The sequence below is a fragment of the Mustela putorius genome, unplaced genomic scaffold (genome assembly GCF_011764305.1).
Source record: "Mustela putorius furo isolate JIRA1106 unplaced genomic scaffold, ASM1176430v1.1 tig00003845_pilon_pilon_pilon, whole genome shotgun sequence".
Lineage (NCBI taxonomy): Eukaryota > Metazoa > Chordata > Mammalia > Carnivora > Mustelidae > Mustela > Mustela putorius.
Window position 1 is genome coordinate 34,056,969 of NW_025421998.1, and position 22,841 is coordinate 34,079,809.

The following is a 22,841-nucleotide window of genomic DNA, read 5'->3' on the forward strand; positions in this document are numbered from 1 at the left end:
CACAAAGGAGAGACATTTAGGAAAGCTGACTTTTGTGATTTCTCAGTTACAGAAATTATTCTATCAGCGAGAGCTGATGGATCTGCCCTGTCTGTAGCTGTTGGCTAGTTTAGCCCTTGCTTGAAGTGGTTGACTTCATTCTTTCATGCGTGTGGTGCTTATTGAGGCCAGACTCCACCAAAGCCATTTAGGTAAGGCAAAGACATGGAACATGGTTTCTCCTCAAAGTGGCTAAATTATGTTGTCTCACTGAACAGAAACTAGATTTCTTATTAGAAGCTAAATGTGGTGGCTGAGACTTGACATCACTGAATAGCCTTTTTGTTTAAGACCTTGTCAGTTTTCCTAAATCTGGCAAAATGATTCCTATTTAGAAAAGGGATGCTAATGTCTTGTTTGATGGTGATAAAGTCACATGTTATTGCTTGGAAAACCCTGCAAGTAGCACAGGTGGACTTAATAAATTGTGTATTTGGCTTTCTTTGTCTTCACAATGAAGACTTGCTACCAAATATTTTATAGTATGTATACTATACATACAGTATAAATCCTGTTATACAGTACTGTTTAAATCCTGGAAATTTGCTAATTTTTAGTGTGTTTTAATGTTAATTTATATTTATAAATATATTAATTTTATAGTCTGTTTTAATCCATATTTATATAATGAAGTACATTTAGTAGTCTTGCAGGCTCAGTTAACTTACTTTCATTGGTTAGGAATGTATATTTAACTTCTTCAGATGAACGCTGTCGATAGGTTAGCTAATCCTTCATCCAGAGCTCTACCGTAAAATAAGCTTTAGCAGGTAATAAAAATATTGACGTCCAGCAAGATCAAAGGTCTGGTTACTTTAGTGGATCAATCCTATGGTCGGCTAGAGGCATCCAGATCCCTCTTGAGTCCACTGTTTACGTTCTACCAATTCCCTAGTTTTTACTTTCTGTACTTTAAGTGTGTCTCCCCACCTCCTTCTGCATCTTTGTTAATAGAGCCCTCTGTGTAAGTGGCTTACTTCTTTTCACATGTCCATGGCTTATCCCATCCTTAAGGTCCAACTCAAGTCACACTCATAATGTGAGACTTTCCTGGCTTTTCACAAGACACTGACCTTGATTACACTTCAGCTATGCTCTTCTAAGACCTCTTTCTGACTATGCCTTGACTTTATCTGCCACAATCCAGCACCCCCAAACCCCACTAAGCAATCCCCGTGCCAGACCATCCTAGCCTAGTTTCAGCAAGATTCCTACCATTTAGAGAAAATCCCCCCACTCTTGCTATATAGTTGCTCTGGCCTGCCCTTAGCAAGGATCCTGTTAGATCAGGTTAGATCAGGCAGGAATTCCCCCTACCCTTGATGTCACTTCTTAGTAATTTTCCATCCATCCGTGAATGAACCATGGGCTCTAAATCCCCACTTGTTCTTGTATTTGTACTTGAGCCCTGTCTCTGTCTCCCCTATTAGAATAGTCTTGAATAAAGCTTTACTATTTAGACAGATGTCAGAATAATTTATTCTTTTTTTTTTATGATTCAGTTACTGCTTTGCTTTCTACGTCCTTTCCTTGCTCATATGTATATAACTTATATTCATATGTATGTCACATACTCTTACACATCCATGTATTCTTTAGCACTTATCACAGTGCTATTCGTACATACTCAGCTAATAAACATTAACTGTGCAATGATTGGGGAAAGTGTTTAGGGATGCTGTGACCACACTCTTTTAAGTGTGTTGAGGAGACTTTGACAGGTGGCCCTTGGGAGTAGAGATTTGCAGTCAGGACGTAGGAAGTTCTTTCTTCCCAAATGCACATTCGATTGCCATGGGTCTTAGTTCTTCCAAATCTAAGGTCATGTATCTAGGTTTATCGAGTAAAATCTTCTAGCATATCTATCCTGGAGGTGATTGGTTGCTTTCCATCACTGGATGTGTAGTGGTCCCATGATGCTAAATTCCAGCCAGGCCAACTCAAGGTATTTGAATGGCCCCATCTAGGTCCTCCCCCTATGTGGCTGTAAGGCCTGTACTTGCTTCCTCTGTTAGGTCTCTCTTGTTTGACTATTGGGGTTGCTTTCACCAATAAACCAAAATGAAAGTCATGAAAATTTATGAAAGAAAGAAATACTGGAGCCATTTTCCTTGAAAGTATGAACTTGGTTAAACTCGAGGCTTTCTGGACTTTATAACAGCTCATCTAGTAAAAAGATATATTTTTAAACCACAACAAAAAAGTAAATGATCAAATATAAAAGTGGAATACTATTTAAAAAAAAATCTACACACAGAAAAAAAGGTCTAGAAGTTACACACACATTGAAAAATTTACCTCTGATTAATGGGATTATTGTTGATACAATTTCTTTTCTGTATTTGCCAACCATTTTGCCATAAACGTGTTACTTTTACAATTAAGGTAAGACTTACTAACGCCATTCTAAAAATATACTGATCTACATTAAGGTTTGTAAAAAATTATTAGAAAGCACAAAGAATAATGACATTGCTTTGACAGTAAATATTTTGATCACAAGTGTCTGAAAAAAATATATATTGATGTGAGCAGAGCACCTTTGTTGAATGTAGGGGTAGCATGAGAACGTGGCTCACATACATTTCTTCTGTGGTTCACACTGTAATTATTGCCAGCCCACAGAGAATTTGAGTATGGGTTCTGAAGTCCAACCTCCTGAAAATTCTGAAACTGCCTCTTCTGGTTGTATGATTTGGCACTGTGCCTCAGTTTCTCTATAAATTGGAGATGACAGGAGTATTGATCACACAAATTTGTTATAGAGATTAAATGAGACATTGTAAATAAAATCCGAGGCCCAAGGCCTGTCATGCTCTAGGTGCTTTAACAGTAGTGAGTGATATTCAGTGCAAGTGCTGTTTTTGACTTCAAGACACCTATCACCTATTTTGATTTAAACCTACTGTCTGTATATAAAGCCATTTGATTCCAAATCAGGTTTATTTGTACTCTGGCTCATTGCTAGGTTTTGGAAGTAATATTAAGCATAGATCTCATTATATCAACTCTACATAACTTTTATAAAGTCCTTACCTAATCAGTTCGTTAGTAGAACATGAATTAATACAAAGCCTGAGCTTCACCATGTGTAGGGGGATTGTTTTCAACTCTGTTTAATTGAATCATTTTTTACTTTGATACCCTGCTTGCCTTTACAGCAGTCCATTGTAGTACCACTTTTATTTTTAGGAGAGTAATAGTCTTTTCGATTTAGTAATTCACTATGCCTAAGCATTGTTCTCTAGTCCTTTTTGTCATAAAAGACTTCACTCAGACTAGATAAATTTGGCTTTGCTTGATATTGTTTTAAAATTTCATTTCAAAGATATTTAACAGTGACACATTTTCTATAATTATGACAGTAATCCAATTTAATGAAGAAAATAAAAATCATTCATAATCCTCTTGACTTGATAGAAGTCTTAGTCCCTTTAACCAAGCTACTGTGTATTTATAATTATCTTTGTTGGTTCTCCATGGGCCCTTGCTTCCACCTCCCCGCCCACCATAACCAGGTTGCTATCCTGGTTATAACATAAACTGGATGGGTGTGTGTGTGTGTGTATGTGTGAACGCTTGTGTGTGTGTCTGTCTGTCTTTATTAGAAGAGGTAGAAAATAGTCTGAACTCTGAATACCCCTGCCTTAATGGCTCTCCAGGGCTGCTTTAATTATTTTATCCTGCTGTTCCAAATTTCACTTAATGTTGTATGGCTACGTTTGAATGCAAAATGCAAGATCTCTGTGGTTAACACTACTTGGCAACTAGTATTTGGGGATTCCTTACAGCTTTGTGGTGAATCAGTGATGTGCTTTTTGGTGCATCTCATTTAACTTCTTTGGGGATGCTTTTAACCTGTGAGCCAAGGCCTGCCTTCTCTTTTACGATGCCAAACACGTGTGCCTTGACTGGAGAACGGGGACCATTTCCGACTCTGTTAGAGAAATGGGAACATCATGCTTTCAACATACCTTTCACTGAGAAGCTTGAAATGTTCTAAGGTGGCACATCAGGGCTTTATCCTCTTCTTTAATCCCAGCTCATTTAATGGCTCACTCTGCTTGTGATGCCATAGTTAGACTTTTTTGTTAAAAAAAAAAAAGTTATGCATGAGTGGATTTGATTTTTATATTTAGACATAGCATGAGATATAGTATGTAAGCATTAGCTAGAAAATAATAAGTAATCCAAGAGAAGGAAAAATGATATTATCAGCAGAAAGTAGATCCATTTCATTTCTGCTTTTTTGAAGCATTTTCTATGGGAAAAAAAAGCTTCTGAAGATAAAATCTATTTGAAGTGGCAACTTGACCTCAGAAAGAGAAAATTTGATTTCTCTAGAAATGTAAAATGCTGCCTTTTCAAAGACTAAAGTAATATGCTTCCCCAGACAAGTGTGCTTGAAAGTAGGACTAGGGAAAAACAGGGGAAAATCCAGCTTCTTTTTCCTTAACCTTCACACCATCCCTTCGTTTGTAGGTTTCAGTGCGTATGAGCACATTTGGGTGTTGTATGTTTAGGGCCATAAATTGTATGTTACAGAGAAAAATTTGTAGAAATACTTAACACTGTGAATTTCAAATCTTACTATGTATGAAAAATCAATTTCTAAAAACTCAAAATACATTTTACTTATTTTTTAATGAAACCCTCCCATCCCAATAAAGAAACATGCTCCTCTCTAGTAATTTCAGGAATATTTGTAACCAACTACCTTTATATCTGTATATGTTCTGGGCATCTTTTCCGTGCTTTGTGTGTGTTTGTTTGTTTGTTTGTTTTTGACATTGAACAGTTCTTCCATTATTTGTCTTTGATTCCTTTGCCTTAATTTTGTTTGTTTGTTTGTTTGTTTTAAAGCAACTTACCTTTGTTCATCTTGGATTTTGGTTGCTTGTTACTGTCTTATTTCTTTTCTGGATGGTTATCTCCTCAAAGGCTTTATGTAGGTGACTTTTGCTCTATCCAGAAATGGTTCCTTGCATCTGGAGGTATTCCGGAAGAATGCCGAGAAGTGTCCAGTCAATTGCCCTAAAATTGCAGAAGATTAGTGTATCAAAACAGATAGTAAAAATCTCTCGAAATCAAACCAACACAGACCAGATAACTACAGTACGGTGTAGCTCACTGAGGAAAGGAGAGGAAGCATCAGAAACCCAGGAAAGGCTAAGGTTTGAAGTAGAACAACAAAAGATGCCACAGGGGTAGGAAAGTGATAGAGAATGAGTGCAATTACTCCCCTGTCTTTTGCTTACATCACTGTTACCAAGGTAAGTGAGCTTCTGGAACCAAAACACAGAACAAATACAAGAATGAATCAAATTATCAAATGTCTTGGGAAGTTTGAGGATACTATGGTTCTCTAAGGAGTTCTGATTTAAGACTTAATATGATTGTGTCACTGAATTTTAAAGAAATTAAACTTGAGATTGTCCCATCATTGTCAGTCATCCTTGAGGAACGATGAAAAACTGACGAGGCATTAGCAGCTTTGAGAGGTCCACTTAGTCACAGAAGATGGATTCTGTGAACCAGATTTAGGGGAAATGGTATGACTGACCTTCTCTCTGCATGTCCTCCTCATTCCCTCTCTGCAGCAGAACATTTTAGGACAGATTAGCACGTAGATGATTTCTGAGTAGTTAGAAAACAAAATGGCGATCATAAATATTATGTCATCCCTAAATAACCTTAATTCCTTTTTCTGATTGGATTGTTAAGCTAGTGGACCAGTAGAACCCTATTTTTTTTTTTATTTGTTTTTCAAATGTGAGTAATGGTTTCTGTTTGAGTTCTAATAGGTAGGAGAGTGATAGGCAGTTGAGTGCTATGCTGTTGCTGGTGGTGGGTTTACAACAGGCTGATGAAAGATCCCTAGGAGTCATAGGGTTTATTATACCTCCTTACGTGGTAAGAGGTTGGCTCATTTGTTCACCGCAGAGGCCTAATTAGGTGCCAGGTGCAGATTTTCTAGTATAGTCTAGTCCAGCGATGGATGGATGTAGATGGTCAGTGTTGTGGTGTATGAAGGAGGGGCCACAGAAACGAAGGACTGGAACGGAGAGGCTGAAAGTGAAAAAGAGGAATGAGGAGAGAGATAAAGAAAGGACAATTGATGAAGGCAGGTTCCCAGAAAGGTGGATGGGGTTGGTGTCGAGTGTGGTGTCAAATGGTGCTGTCTTGGACCTCATCCTGTTCACAGTTTATCATTCCTACCTCAGATTAGGACACAGAGAAGGATGCATAGTCAACGCCCATCAAAAACAGGATTGGAATTTCGAGCATACACGAGAGGCATGAGCAGCTGGCTGCTGCTGACAAATTGGAATTTTATTAGGGATAAATCATACTCCTGAAATTGTTTAAAAAATGAATTATTAGGCATAGGACAAGTTAGAAATGGTGTGATTGTGGGGCCCCTGGCGAAAACTTGGGGGTTTTCATGTTTGGTCAGATTAGTTTGAGTTTATAATATTTTGTGACTATCACAGTTTAAAACATGCTTAGGCCAGAGAAGTACAAGTTCAGTTTTTGGAACGGGGCAGGCTGATATCCCAGTCCACTCAATGCTTATCAGACCACATCTGGTAGTGTGCCCACCCTGGCAACCACATTTCAAAAGGGACTAATCAGCTGAAATGTCTCAAAAGCTTGCAGATAAGACTGAAGGCTAGTCAACCATTTCAAAGAGCTGAGTATTTTTGGATGCTTATTGCAGAAAAGGAGACTTGGACGTGTTCCAGACCAAAGGAAGAAAGGCTATGAGAAGTTGATGTAAGAACCTGAAGGTTAACAGAGTGATTCTCAACACCTCCAGGGTGTTTTAAAGTATACAAATGCTTAGGACCCCACCCACCGCCAGTTAAATCAGGGGTGGGGTCAGACCCTGATATGTCTGAAGACTGCCTAGTTGATTCTAGCATGTAACGGGCACCTTCATCTTCCACACAGCTGTAGGTGGCCCCAGCTTCCTTCATGCCTTGCCTAATACTCAGGGGCACCCAGGACAGCAGCCCGTCAGGAAGTCAGAGTGGACTCTCCTCTGCTCACATCACTGTTTACCATGGGCACTACCCAAGGGCTACACTCCCAGATTGCTGTCTCTCTGACCTCACCCTCCTATTTCTCACTGTATCTTTTTAACTGTCCCTTTCCCCTGTCTTTCAGGATCTCCCTGTGTCTTCTAGATCTAAACATATTCTCTACCTCTTCCCGAAATTTTTCTTAACTCCTGTTTTAACAGAAAACTGGCTCTCTCCTGAGGTTATTACTTCTCTTGAAGTCCTCCAAATGACTCACAGATTTTTATGTCTAGCCTAGATTTTTGTACTGAGATCCAGATACAGAAACGCTATGCTTACTATGTGTCTCCACTGGGGATGCTCCCAGACTAAGATCCTCCGAAACAGGACTCTGGTTCTCTGTCTGAATCTCCTCTTCTTTACTGTCCCTCACTTCAGTAAGTGGTACCTGCATCCATCCCACACTGAGGTCAGAACATTTGGAATGGTCATTTACAACACTTCTTATGCCCAATCCAGTTTATCCTTATAGGTTGTTGTTTCAGTCTTCTGAATGTCCTTTTCCCTTTTCCCATTGCTGTTACCAAACACTATTCTTTTGGGGCCACCATCTTTCCACAGGACCGCAACAGCTTCCTGCCCTCCCTTCCTGGTGTACTCCTCACTGGTGTGCTCCTTCATGCCGTTCTATACCATAGGGAGTGAGCTGCAGACACATAATTTAATCATAACATTTCCTTTCTTGAGATTCCCCCGGTGGTTTTCTCCTTTCCTCTCCTCTCCTCTCCTCTCTTTATTTTCTGTGGCTCTTAAGGACCTCTGTGATGTGGTTCTTCCATTCCTCTTTTCAGGGACCTCCCTAACTCCATCCCCATGCCCCCCCTTCCCCCCCACCGCCAACAATAAGAAGCTCCAGTCACTCTTTCCTTCTTATATTTTTGTTTAACACATTGTGTTCTCTGCCTCTGAGATTTTGTATGGTTGTTCCATCTACCTGGCTGTTGCAACTGTCTTTTAGTCTATGGGTTCCTCCCCCTTTTTTTCCTTGAAACTTATTTGTTGAAGAGACAGGTTCAGTTTTCCTAAAGAATTTCCTATATTCTAGATTTTCTGATTGTATCCCAGTGGTATCATTTAACTTGTTACCTTATCTCCTTAAAATAAGTAGTTGGATTGAGACTTGGTTAGTTTCGGGTTGGTGTTGTTCTGTGGGTGGAGATGTCTGCTTCCATCAGGAGGTGCATACTATCTGATAGCCTCTTTTTGTGATTTTAGGAACGATTAATAATCCATTAAGTGCTTATGGTTAAGAATGGTGTTATTCAGGGCGCCTGGGTGGCTCAGTGGGTTAAGCCGCTGCCTTCGGCTCAGGTCATGATCTCAGGGTCCTGGGATCGAGTCCCGCATCGGGCTCTCTGCTCAGCAGGGAGCCTGCTTCCCTCTCTCTCTCTCTCTCTCTGCCTGCCTCTCCATCTACTTGTGATTTCTCTCTGTCAAATAAATAAATAAAATATTAAAAAAAAAAGAATGGTGTTATTCAGATTGTCATTCCTTCTTCATTTGTCATGTGCAGTACATCTATAATGAGAAGCTTCCATATATCAACTATTTTTTTTTTAAGATTTTATTTATTTATTTGACAGAGAGAAATCACAAGTAGGCAGAGAGGCAGGCAGAGAGAGAGGAAGGGAAGCAGGCCCCCCACCAAGTAGAGAGCCCGATGCGGGACTTGATCCCAGGACCCCGAGATCATGACCCGAGCCGAAGGCAGCGGCTCAACCCACTGAGCCACCCAGGCGCCCCATATATCAACTATTTTGTTAGCGTGAAGGACCGTGTATATGAAAAAGTATATAAAGAGGGAAGGTAAATGCTTGATATAGTCTCTGTATATGAAAGTAGATAAAGTATATAAAAGTATATAAAGTATATATGAAAGTGTATAAAGAGGGAAGGTAAATGCTTGATATAGTCTCTTTAATGACTTTGGTATTAACGACATCATTTTGTAGTACCCTCCAAATGTGACTCATGAGTTGGTTATTTTGTTGTTGTTGCATTATAAACTTATTGAATTAAACATGTTTGATAGCTTTCAATCACAGATATTAGTTTAGTGATGCTTAAGTTGTTTCATCTTGGACAAGTGAGAACTTCTTGTTTCTCTTTGACATTTTTATGTCTGTCTCCTGGGTGACACCTAAATCCAAGGATCTTGTCTCTGTTGTTTGCCCTTTATCCCAGGCACAGAGTCACTGTCTATCAATTTGTTGATTTAGGGGCAGGATATTAAAACTTAATTATGGGATAAACTATCTTACAAAAGAGCATTTAGTTTAGTCTTTGTGGATTCAGAACTTGAATCAGAGAGTGGAAGTTATAGGAAGCAAATTTTGGCTTAACGTAAGAACCAAAAAATTTGCGGTAATTTAGGGAGGTTGAGTTCCATCAAGTCTTTGAGGGGCTGCTTTGCTCCAGAGAGTGAGAGGACAAGGATTAACAATCAAATCAGTGAGGATCTTTTTGCTTGGGAGCCGGAATGATCATTGAGGTCACTTCTGCTTGCAGGGTAATGACTATCAAATCCTTTGTTGACAGATTTTATTTTTGGAAAGGTGCAGAGTTGGCTGGTTTAAAATTGTTGAAATGTGATTATTGTTTTCTCCCATGAACAATAATATGTCACTCTAAATTTGGTTCAAAGTATCATCAGTTTGTACATTTGATGAAACATTGGCAGTGATGAGTCATGCTTTATTAGCAATCATTTCTTTTATAAAAGGTTATAATTGTCCATTGAACAGACTTCTCATTGCATTAAATTCTCAGTCTTTTTGCATTGTTAGTCACATTTTAATAAATAGCCATTATACTATTCTCTTTTTAATCTTCAGATTTTATTAGTCAACTTCTCTCTGTATTGATAAAGATTAGCATGAAGTGTGATTACTGGCAACTTACTTTGAAATTCTAATTTATTTTTTCAGAATAAAATACAGTAAATAGCACTTTTAGGATATTGCAGAATTGCAGAGATTTAGTAATATTGAGATGAGTTCTCAATTTACACCTGAATAAAAACTGAATTTAGATGGAGATAACAGGACCAAGTGTAAGTTTTAAATTTTTGAGGTATGTATGTTATACAGTAAGTAAGCACTTTAGCTGGTGTCCCTATTAATAAAAGAAACACTATTAATAGTACCTTTAAAATATTTTTAATGACTTTGCTGAAAATTTGAATTCAGCCCAATATATTGTCCTTGATACACTCTGGTTTGCTGTTGTCACTTTCTCAGTTTTATCTACATTTCCTTCTGTTGCTTCTAGACAAATACAGTAAGGAAACTAGCATTGTATCTGTCTGCACTTGGTATTATTTTCTAGCAGTTTCTCTTGAGACAAAATCACAATAGAAGAGAGGCAGAATATATTAAATTTTCCAGAGTATATTAAATTTCTTTTAGGTATATTGCCTTAATTTCCTTTGTATCCTCTAGACATAATTTCTTCAAGGTGTTAGCACATGGACACTATTTTCAAAGATGACCTAGATAATATTTGTAATTTTGTTTTATTGTACCAAATTATCCTATGAATTTGAAGTAAGTAATGGAATAGAGAACCTTTGGGCTTTCCTTTGAGTATTTTTGCTCATAAGGAAACTCTTTCTATGCATCATCTTCTGAACCTGGAAGTTTTACCCTAAATGGGGTATTTTCCTTTATAGGAACATTTCACAAATGTTGGATGAACAAATACATGAAGAAATGAGCAGGCTGTGTTCCTTATTCAAAACTCCTACCTCTTCTTATTTTAATTAGAGAACTTTATTATTTACAAACTTAGGGCATACAGAACTGCCACAGCATTTCTGAAGTGCATTGAGATTTGGATTTGTGATTAGAGCTAGTCTGAAAGCTGGATTCACTTGAACATGGCTCTCCCAGGACACCCAGTGTCGCCATGTCTCTGTGTGTGGTTGGCCCTGTACTTGGGCATTCCCCTGGCTCTCCCTCATCCTGCTTTTGACAGCGCTTCCTGTGTGACCTTGGAGTAAAGGATGCCTCAAGTCATCCGTGGGCCAGAAGTCAGCTGGGCCGAGTGAGTTGTTGGAAGAATTAGAGAATAGTAAAGAATCTCCAAAATTAAAACAGCACCTTAAATAGCTTAGGACAACTGGGTAAAACCTGGCAGTACCTCAGATAGAATGTTCTGTGGTATTATTAACACAATTAAAAGTTGTTTTCTTTTTTTACTGTGTTAATCACCTGAATTAATGTCTTCACTGCCAATCAAGCTTTGATTGCCTTCTGTTCATTAGCTTTTGATTTAATTAATGAGACTTTTTAAAGAGGAATCTTCAGTGTTTTCCTGTAAACAGCTCTAATTTATTGATCAATTAGAATTTTGTAATTATTCTAAAGAACTTAAATCAATGTTTGAAGTATATGTTTTGGATATTTAATAAAATAGTTTAAACTACACAAGGTAGTTATTAGATGTAAACAGCTTTTCTGTTACTCTGTGTTATTTTTATAGAATAACAGATATCTTCTTTTGATGTCTTTAAAAAATGACATTTTGTTAGAGTTATTAACTTGGAATTTCAAGTATTTCAGTCTATGCTAAAGTTCATAGAAACATATGCATCAAAGGTAGAACATTAGAAAGTTGGTAATGTTATTTTCCCCAAAGGTATTTTTTCCAGAAGTGAAGTGGGTGAATTAACATTTTTCCTAAGGTTTTAGAACTGAAGGGTTCAGTAGTTGGTGAGTATCTAGACATGTAGAGAAAAACTAATTAAGAAAAGAGAAAGTCATAAGGACTCTAAGGTTAAAGAGCAACTTGATAATTAATATGATTCTTAATGGAAGACTACTAAAGTAGTTGAAGAAGAGGAAGATACTGATTCGTGGTCTAGACACAGGTAGCTAAAGGATAATGGGGTTTTGAAACATGGCTGTTGGGTGCAAAAGGGTTAATTAACAGAGCGTTCTGCAAACTCTAAAACTTTAAGGAAATGAAAACTTGCCATATCCACATGTGTCAGAATCAAAGAGGCTACACATTTAATTTGGAAAAGGACAATAAATACTTAAACCAAACAAGGAAGAAGATACTGAAAACTTTATTAAAATTTGAGATTTCTGAAACTTTTGAAAGCAACAATTACTATACTTTATTCTTTTTTTTTTTAAGATTTTATTTATTAATTAGAGTGTGTGTGTGTGTAAGTGAGAGAGCACTAGCGGGGGAGCAGCAGGCTGAGGGAGAGGGAGAAGCTGACTCTCCGCTGGGCAGAGAGCCTGATACGGGGCTCAATCCCAGGGCCCTAGGATTGTGACCTGAGCTGAAGGCAGATGGTTACTGACTGAGCCACCCAGATGCCCCTATACTTTTTTCTTGAGTTATCTTTCAGGTACAAGAAAGGAATTATCAGTATATTAACATTATTAATATTTACTCAATAAAAGTTTTTGAGAGTCTACTCTGTGCCAAGCAGTTTTAGGCACTGGGCACATAGCAGTTAACAAAACAGAAAGAGTTCCTTCATTTCTGGAACTAATAGTCTAGTATACATTTTAAGGAAATTTTTAGTGTTATGTGATATAATACATATTATATGTATTTTTAAGATGGTGTTTTTAAGATGGGATCAGTGTTTTTAAGATGGGATCGGGAGGGAGACAAACCATAAGTGACTCTTAATCTCACAAAACAAACTGAGGGTTGCTGGGGGGAGGGAGGGGTCAGGAGAAGGGGGTGGGGTTATGGACATTGGGGAGGGTATGTGCTATGGTGAGTGCTGTGAAGTGTGTAAACCTGGTGATTCACAGACCTGTACCCCTGGGGATAAAAATACATTATATGTTAATAAAAAAATAATAAATTTAATTAAAAAAAACTCAGTGTTTTTAGCTGTTGTGATTATCATAACTATAAGAAATTAATACTTAGAGTTTCAACTCATGGAGAATGGTGCTTTAGAATCAGAATTCCATTAATCTGGATTTTGTTCTTTTTATGCAATTACCATAATAAATATGTTAAAGGAATTTTCATCACAAAAATAATGCACATAGTATATGAAATTACTTAAAGGTGTTCTACCTCTAGTTGCATTTAAAGAGTAAGTGTTGGTTCATTTGAAGGTTTCTCTCCTTTTAGTGTATTAGAGGGGAATGAATTATGCTTCACAGTTTGAGAGTGTTTTAAGTATATGACCTTCAAAAGCATGAATTCCCTGAATTCTAGAATTCAGTTCATGGTGCATATAAGTTAATGATCTCAAGGGAAGTAGAAAAGCTTTGTGGGAAGAAGGTTGTGTGTCTTTTTTTATGGGTGAGGGGGAAATATCTGTAAATGTGGGGAAAGATCCAAGCAGTTCCTGGAATCAGTTACTGCCTCCTCTGGGGAGCCAGTGATGAGCTCAACTGGGCTGAGAAAAATCTGTGCAGATGTCAGCACTGACTGCATCCCAGCCTCAAGCCCCGCCAGAGGCCCCCCATAGTCATAAAGGACAATGTGAGAGCACAAGGTACAGTCTCCAGTTGAACTCCATGTACCTATCAATTTTTTGCCTGCACCTGGGTACCTAGAGCACAGTCAGGAGTGGAAAAAATCAAGGTAATGTACTGAGGAGAGAAGGATGCAGGGCAGAAAAGCAGTTGGCTTGTCATTCCAGCTGAAAGACAAGGAAAAACAGCTCCTAACCTTGAGAAGATGGTAGGTTGTGGAGCTTTTTAATTAGATGGCCTTCGCCCATTAGGGTAACCAACAAAAGTTTCAACAGTTCATGCAATGAGGAATGCCACTAGGATTGTCGGGCTGTGCTGAATTCCTTGGACTTCAGGTTTTGTGTCTGTGGCAGATTTTGAGCAAAACCAGACCAATTGGATGCAGTTCTTAAAAAAGAAACATTCTCATTCTTTACTTCAGACTCAGGTGCTGGATTCTGTGGACCACATGAATTCTTGTTTGCTGGTTCCATAAACTCTGAAGATTTGTGGTTGCAATTTAAATTGCAATGAGAAGGGCGCCTGGGTGGCTCCGTCGCTGAGTGTCTGCCTTGGTGGGAAGTCTGCTTCTCCCTGTCCCACTCCTTCTGCTTGTGTTCCTGCTCTTGCAGTCTCTCTCTGTGTCAAATAAATAAAATCTTAAAAAAAAAATTGCAGTGGGAAACCATTTTTATCTATCAGATTGGCAGAGTCAGTGGTTGCTAACATAGTTAGGTGAAGGGGCTTAAAGGAGCTCGTACATTCTCTGTATAGGAAGTCTAAGTTGGTACAACCTCCACGTAGGGTAATTTTTATTACCCTATTTATCAGAATTAGAATTTAGATGTGCACATACGTTTTGATCTGGCAATACCACTTTTAGGAATTTATCTTAACAGATTTTTTTTTAAACGAATGTAGTTACATGCCCACAAATATTTATCGCCATCACTGTTGTAGTAGTAAAAAATTGGGAATGTGCGAAACGTCCATCAGTAGAAGACTGGGATTAAATGAAGTATACTATACTTATACGAAGGGGTACCCTGTGGTCTTTCAAAAGTAATAGAAAGTTTTCTCTATGAATTTATGAGGAAGTCATCAAATTTATTAAGGTAAAACCGATGTACAGTGTACTCTGTCCAGCATACTACCGTGTGTGTGTGTGTGTGTGTGTGTGTGTGGTTAAGTGTATATGAACAATGGTAACCAGTGACCTCACAGTACGGGAGCTGGGCGCTGAAGGAGTGTAGCAGGGAGACTTACTGTTCATCAAATGCCTTCTTGTACCTTTTACATTTGCAGTGTGTGCTTGTTTTATCTATTCTTACTAACAAAGGATGCTGCTAGGCCTAGTAAAGGTAAAGGAGAGCATTTACCTAGAAGACCAATGTAGATTGTCATGTATTTGTTCACAGAATTGACTAGATAAAAAAGTTATCTGCCGAGTGCAATCTGACTTTTAATTAGAGCCAATACACATTTAGAATGCATCTGGAATAACCATCTGCTTGGATAGGTTTTGTGTAATCTTATAATAGTAAAACATTCATAACTTTTATTTTGATGGTATACTGTATGTATCATAAGACACATTCAAACCAAATGTAATTTTAGGAGGCTCTAGTAAAAAAAAAAAAAAAAGAGAGAAATAATGAGAAAGGGAGGAATGGGTGATAGAGAAAGAGGAGGAAAGAACGGAAAGAGGATAGAAGTCTGAGAGTCAGGCTTCTGAACTTGGGGCTTGAATGACCTCGGCTTAAGACTGAAGATGAAGACATTTTAACCAAGGAAATGAAGGAGCTCTTGGAAAAACTAAGGAGATTTATTTTAACTTCTTGATTTCTAATTAATCTGAGAATAATTGATCAAGTTTGGTGATTTTGTTAAGCACTAGTTTCATTCTGGAAGGAACATAGAGTGAATCATAGAAAACTTTGGTGAAATCTTAGATGAGGCTACTGTGAATATTTTAAATGGGACTATTTAAAATGTGAATATTTATGATGATGATATAAAATTCCCAACCTTACTGAAATTAATCTTGTTGTGGCAGCATAATTGAGTCACTGACATTTTCAGTGCAAAAATGCATAAAATATAAATCGTAAGGAAATTAGCGCCATAACGGGAACATATTTTCATGGATTCACTTCTCATCTTTTCTTTTGTTTCCGCCAGAGTGAATGGGAAGTTGGTAGCCCTGAAGGTGATTAGGCTGCAAGAAGAAGAAGGTACACCTTTTACAGCTATCAGGGAAGGTAGGCATTTTCTCGTTATCTTTGCTTTTGTGTTTACTTGATGTCTGTAGCTGTTTAAATATTACTCACCTCTGCATATGCAGAGTTTGTAAATTATATGGTTATATCTCATTGGAAAGTGTAAACGGAAATTTAAAAATCAGTATCTCTTGAAATCATGTCAAGTCATGTTAAATAAAATAAGACAATCCTGCTGTATACTCAGGTGTGTGTGGGGGAAACCTTCTGTGTATTGATGGTGAGACTAAAGCTGACTAAGGAATTTTATATTCCTGGTTTTGTTTGTAGGGTTTCTAAGGTACACATTAATTAAACATTACTTTATATTCATGACTTTAAAGAAAAGTCCTTATAAATAGTGGCCTCATCCTATCTTATTAGTCATTTGTATTTCTTCTTTCTTGATTTCTTTGCTCCTGTCCTTTACCATTTTTTCTATTGGTTATTCTTATTGATTTAGAGATACTCTTTATATATTAGCATCATTTATCTTATAATATTTTCTTTCATTCTGTCATTTTTCTAAAAATTTCTTTTAACAACATAGTTTGTTACGTATATGTTTTAATTTTTATATAATAAAATTGTTTTATATTTTGCTTTATTTCTGCATAGTTTCTCTACCCCAAGAGAATAAAATATCTTTTTATTAGTGGGAAATTTTCAGTTCAGTTTTAGAACTTTTATTTATTTATTTTTATTTTTAAAATTTTATTTATTTATTTGAAAGACAGAGATCACAAGTAGGCAGAGAGGCAGGCAGAGGGAGAGGAAGGGAAGCAGGCTCCCTGTTGAACAGAGAGCCTGATGCGAGGCTCAATCCCAGGACCCTGGGGTCATGACCTGAGCCGAAGCCAGAGGCTTTAACCCACTGAGTCACCCAGGCGCCCCAGTTTTAGAACTTTTATTAATAGCTTTCCCTCCACTACGTTTTTTTTTAAGATTTTATTTATTTATTTGACAGAGAGAAAGAGTTTACAAGTAGGCAGATAGGCAGGCAGAGGGAGAGGAAGGGAAGCTCCCCACTGAGCAGAGAGCCTGATGTGGGGCTTGATCCCAGTACCCTGAGATCATGACCTGAGCTGAAGGCAGAGGCTTAACAACTGAGCCATCCAGGCACCCCCTTCCACTCCTTTTTTTTTTTTTAAGATTTTGTATTTCTTTATGTTACAGAGAGAGAGATCACAAGTAGGCAGAGAGGCAGGCAGAGAAAGAGGGGGAAGCAGGCTCCCTGCTATCCAGAGAGCTTGATGTGGGACTCGATCCCAGAACCCTGAGATCATGACCTGAGCTGAAGGCAGAGGCCTAACCCACTGAGCCACCCAGGTGCCCCCTTCCACTACATTTTTAAGAAACTTTTAATAATAGTGTTATGTTAGTTTCAGGTGTACAATATAGTGATTCAATACTTCTATACATTACTCAGTGCTCAGCATGATAAATGTATTCTCAATCCCCTTTACCTATTTCACCTGTCCCCCTACCTACCTCCCTCCCCTCTATTTGTTTTCTGTATGTAAGAGGCTGTTTTTTGGCTTGTTCTGGTTTTTGCTTGTTTTTTGTTTTTTCCTTAAATTCCAGATACGGATGAAATCATATGGTATTTGTCTTTCTCTGAGTGACTAATTTCACGTAGCATTATACTCCCTTCACTACATTTTAAAAAGTACAAATTATCTTGACATAAGGCTACAGATTATTTTTTGCCTTGAGGGAACTATAGCTGGTTCACAATAAAATAACTGTGAGTGATTTACTGCAAGAATGTCATTAAGGTATTGGGGAATTAAATGTAGTCTGTCACTGGTCTGATTTGTTTCTCACAACTATCATTACAATTTACATTTGTTTCTGAGAGGCTTCCTTTCTGTTTTCACTTTCTCACCTCTCATTCTGCTGTTCATACCACTTTCGTTTGTTTTCCTTCATTCCTACTTAGCTGAAAATGTTCTTGTAAAGGCATCTTTACAAATATTGTTATACAAAGAGGGTGCTCAGTCTTATGGGATTGGAAACCACTGGCTGAGATGGAGCAGTGGTTCCCATTGGGCTCTGGAGGGAGGCAAGGTGAAGCGCTCTTGAATTTGATTTTGGTAGACCCTGAGTGCTGGGGAGTAGGAAAGGGGCAAAGAGATGCTAGGCCAACAGAGAAGCAAGAGGACATGAAACTGGGCAGCAGGCACACTCCCTAATATGCGGGGTATACACCGCAGTTTCCCAGCCTGCCCTTGCTGTTCGTGCCAGCCTTGGTTCAAGGTTCAAATAAAGTTTATAATGGTATTAGAGGATCCAGTGGTGACAGTTGGACTCATCAGTGGAAAGTTCAAGGGGACAAACAAGTAGGGTCAAACTGAAGTTGTTGTCGATCTGTTCATACTGCCTGGGTATGAGGCAAAGCTGTTGGGCACAAGGTAAGCCTAGAGAGAGGCTTGGGAATGGGCCCTGAGAGGCAGTTTTGTCATAGAATGCAGGCCTCTGTGGCTGGGACTTCGTTCCCCCAGTTTGGGAGCCTCTGAAGCCTTTGGAGCTGAGTGTTTTAGAAAGATAAATCTGATATTAGGGTATGATACAGATTAGAGGAGGAGGAATCTGGAGCTGATAAATCAGTCATTCAAAGTTGTGCGGATTTGAAATTAGGACCTGGATTTATTGGAAAGCAGTGACAAAAAATGATTTGTAGGGAAAGAAATGCTAGAGCATCGTGGATTACTGGTTATAAATTATTTGAGAGAGAAACATAAGTGGTTTTGAGTTTGAATGAGTAAAAAAATGGTGCCAGAAAGAGAAATAATTTGTGTTGTTTTTAACACTTTGTGGTTCACAAGGGCAGTTATCTATTCACATGAGCCTTTCAAAGGGCTTTTGTATAGAGTTTATACTATTTATAGAATCTGTGTTAGGAGTATGGAACTGAGGCTTAGAGAGGTTAGATGACTTGTCCAAGGCATTAGATCTTGTACCCAGACTTTCTTAGGTTCCAAAATGGTGTCGTGCTAACGCTGTGGAGTAGTGAATATGGGTTTTGGACTCTGAGTTTGTGATACATCTATACGAAAATGTCTTCTTGGCGATGTGGGAGTGGAGCTCACTAGAGTTCAGCCTAAACATATATTTTTAGCGTGGTCCTTAACAAGCTGAATACGTGTTAAGACTTTTGTGGGAGAGGACTTTGAGCAAAAACAGGGAGTTAAATTGGAAGGGAATGTAGTGAGATGGAAAGCCCCATGGATATTAGAGTCTGGAGATCTGGGTTTGATCCTGGCTCTGTTTTCCATCACCTAGCAGACAACATGAGGCAAGTCACTTATATTACTATGCTAGGGCCCCTGAAAGAAAGTACCACAGGCTGAATGGCTTAGATAACAGAAATTTATCGTGTCATAGTTCTGGAGGCTGGAAGTCTGAGGTCAGGGTGTCAGGGTCCTGCTTCAGAGGACCATGAAGGATGGATCAATTTTAAGCATTTCTCCTTGGCTTGTGGATGGCCATCTTCTCCCTGTGTGTTCCCATCATCTTCCCTCTGTACCTGCATCCACTTTCCTTTTCTTGTAAGGACACCAATCATATTGGATTAGAGCCCACTCTAATGATCTCAGTTTAACCTAATTACCTCTGAAACCCCCCTGTCTTCAAGTACAGTTACGTGCTGACGTCCTGGGGTTAGGACTTCAACATGTGAATTTTGGGGGACGTGCTTCAGTCTATAACACCACCTCATGGCTCTGGGCCTCTGTAACCCTGATTGTGGAACCCAGGAGCTGGTTTGTGCCATCTCTCAGGAACCATCTCCCTCCATGTTACAGTTTTGTTTTTCCACGGGGTCTTCAAACTCAGAGCTTTGACTACCCTGGAGATCAGGGAATGCTGCAAGAGTTGTTGAGGACTGGAGGAACAGATTACAAAATGACATCGTATTTTACGTTAAATGAAGTATTTTGAGGTTTCCTAATAAAATATGACTTCTCAGTGATTTTAAAATGGAGATAAATGACCTGATAGTAAGAAGAGGAATTAAACTTTGGGTCAGTTTTGGTAATTTACTCCTCTCTTGCCTTCTCATTCCCGCCTCTCAGTCTTATTTTTCTCATTTTTCTGCTCTGTATGTGTGGAAGCAAAAGCTAGCACCATTGCTTCCTTTCGCTAATAATAATAATTCATGTAAAATAACTCCTCTGTGTATCTGGTGCTAGAGTTTGAAATACTTAGGATTGGGGTGGGTGATGTTTGGGATATGCTCATTTTTGCATTTTTACGTTTTTCCATCTTTACATTGTTGAGGGTGTAGCATGGCTTGCTCAATTGAGATGAAGAACTTTAATTTGAGTTTGCCTCTTTTCTGCTATTTTGGTCAATTTCCTTATTCACAAAATGTCAACAGCAGGAAGATTTTTAAAGGAGGAAAGCAGAAAGTAGGTTTCAAGTGGCAGCTTGCCACTTAGAAGCTTACCTGGGAATTTAGATTTTAACACATAATTTTCACCTAAAGTAGAAATACTTGTCAGCAACTCTAATCTTACCTGGATTTATGTCCAGAGATAGCCTTTAAATTTTATCTCAGAGCTAGAGTGCTTAACTGGCTTAATTCAGGTTCAGGTGCTTTGAGACTCATTCTGTTTTTGATGGCAGCTTAGAGAAATTAAGCAGCAGTGCTGTGGGCCAGCTTTTCTATTTTTTATTCTCATATGATATCTTCATGGATTTTGATGGTAAGAGTAGAGTCAGGAGATACTGGGATGGTTTGAACACGAGTAAAGTTTCTTAGGATAGCCATCTTTTTTTTTTTTTTTTAAGATTTCATTTATTTGTTTGTTTGTTGGGGTTCCTGGGCTGCTCAGTCATTAAGTGTCTGCCTTCTGCTCAGGTCGTGATCTCAGGGTCCTGATATCTAGACCCATATCAGGCTCCCTGCTCAGTGGGAAGCCTCCCCCTGGCTACGTTCCCTCTCACCATCTCTCTCTCTGTCAAGTAAATAAATTTTAAAAATATATATTTACTTGTTAAATAGAGAGAGTGAACACAAGTGGGGGGAGGAGCAAGGGAGAAGGACAAGCAGACTCTGCATTGAGCACCAAACCTGACACGGGGCTGGATCTCGTGACCCTGAAATCACGACCTGAACCAAAATCAAGAGTAGGACACTCAACTGACTGAGTCACCCAGGTGCCCCAGGCTATCCATCTGTACAAACAACTTCGAAATGTCTGTGTTCTTGCTCTGTGATACTATAATGTAGGTGTTCAACAGTTGTTTTGTTTTTTGTTTTTGTTTTTGTTCTTTTTTTGACTAAGATTTGCCCAGTGAAAGGATAGAAGGGAACCAATTATCATCTTTTGTGAATTTTTGAATACCTAATACTTTTCTTAGGCAAGAGTTATGTTAAGAGAAATCTAGATACTCTAATAGAGAACAATTTTTTTTTAATATTTTATTTATTTGTCAAAGAGAGAGAGAGCACAAGCAAGGGGAACTGCATGTAGAGGGAGAAGCACACTCCCTGCTGAGCAAGGAGCCCGATGCGAGACTCAGTCCCAAGAACCCAGGATCATGACCTGAGCCAAAGGCAGACCCTTAACTGACTGAACCACCTGGCACCCCTCACCCTTCTACATGCAGCTCTTTACTGAATCTCCCTATTTTCAGTTCAGGTTATGCAGCTAGTTTAGAGGGACTAAAAGATAATGAAGTACATAGGGCATAAAATGATAAAGCTCTATAAAGAAGCCTTGGCAGTTGAGGGGGGGCAGGGGGAAGAGGAGGAGAGGAGATGAATATGTTTGGGAAGGACTTAAGAGGGATATCTGGTAGGGCTTGGCGTTTGACTACATATGGAGCTTGATAGAAATGGGATATTCAGAATATTCCAAGATTTTGACATTCATGAATAAATAGTGAAGCCAATAGTAAAAAAGGCACTATGGGGTAGAGGTGGTTATAGGAGGGGAAAGATAAGAAGTTCAGTCCTGATCATGTTAATGTTTGAGATCTGGCCTTCATGTGGCAATTGTTCATATGGTGGTGCAATTCAGATAACACATCAGTTGTACCTAAATTGGGGACCTTACCCCACACTTCCAAGTACATAATCTCATTTAGTCATTCTTTCAACATCGTGAGAAAGGTTGATATTATCTTCATTTTAGTAATTAAGAAACTGAGATCTAAAGAGATTTTTGTCCAAAGTCATATAAGTAAATGGCAAATTTGGGTCTTCTACCCAGTATCCAGGCCAGTACCTGATGCCTGATGCCTGATGGTGACTCAGTACGTGTGAGTGAGTGAATGACAGAATGAACGAATAAATTCCAAATCCTTTAGTGTTATTCTACTATATTACATGACTGTTGGGACAGAAACCTCTATGATCAAAACTGTATATGGATTCTTTTCAGGCTGCTAAGCAGAGAAGTACAGTTGGAAAAGCAACCTAGAACAAGTTGGAAAATATTGAGTCTTGGTGAAGGCTGTGCCCCTAGCTACATGAGCATAAATGAGTCACCTAACATATTTAGTCTTTAATTTCTTCATTTTTGTAATGAAGGGGTTTGGACTGTATGATCTTACAGCTTTACGATTAAAATAATAGTACAGCATGAATCATTACCTGGGTAAAGGATCCTTAATTGTATCATCAGTATGCTTCATACACACATGCTGTAATGTGATGCACATTTATTGTTTTTAAAATATTTCTTTTAAGCCCTCTAATAATAATCCTTTATGTCTGTCACTGAAAAAATTAACATGAATTGCTTCAGAGCATTTGACATTTGACAAACAAGTTTTTCTTTAAATGGAAGATAAAAATCTATGAGTCTAGACTTTGATTTTAAATAAGCTTATGTTAATTGCCAAAATTGTTATTCCTTGTAAGAATGAATAATTTGATGGGTGTCTGCCAGTTGATATCAACAAAAAATTTGCAAGCTGTTAGATCATGTGACTTTAAAAACTGAAAATCATATGTTTTCCTTTGCATGTCTTTAATTTTAAAGGATGGAGATTTTTAATGAAGTAAC

The 22,841-nt window shown here is 38.4% G+C and overlaps 1 protein-coding gene across 4 annotated transcripts in view; it reads left to right on the plus strand.

Moving 5' to 3' along the window:
- CDK14 (cyclin dependent kinase 14) overlaps nucleotides 1-22,841 on the plus strand; it is a 599,713-nt gene that overhangs the window by 182,434 nt on the left and 394,438 nt on the right. For all 4 annotated transcript variants that reach the window (XM_045062692.1, XM_045062689.1, XM_045062690.1 and 1 more), the window contains one exon: nucleotides 15,746-15,825. In XM_045062692.1, coding sequence (XP_044918627.1) covers nucleotides 15,746-15,825 — 80 coding nt within the window. The remainder of the gene's footprint in view (nucleotides 1-15,745; nucleotides 15,826-22,841) is intronic.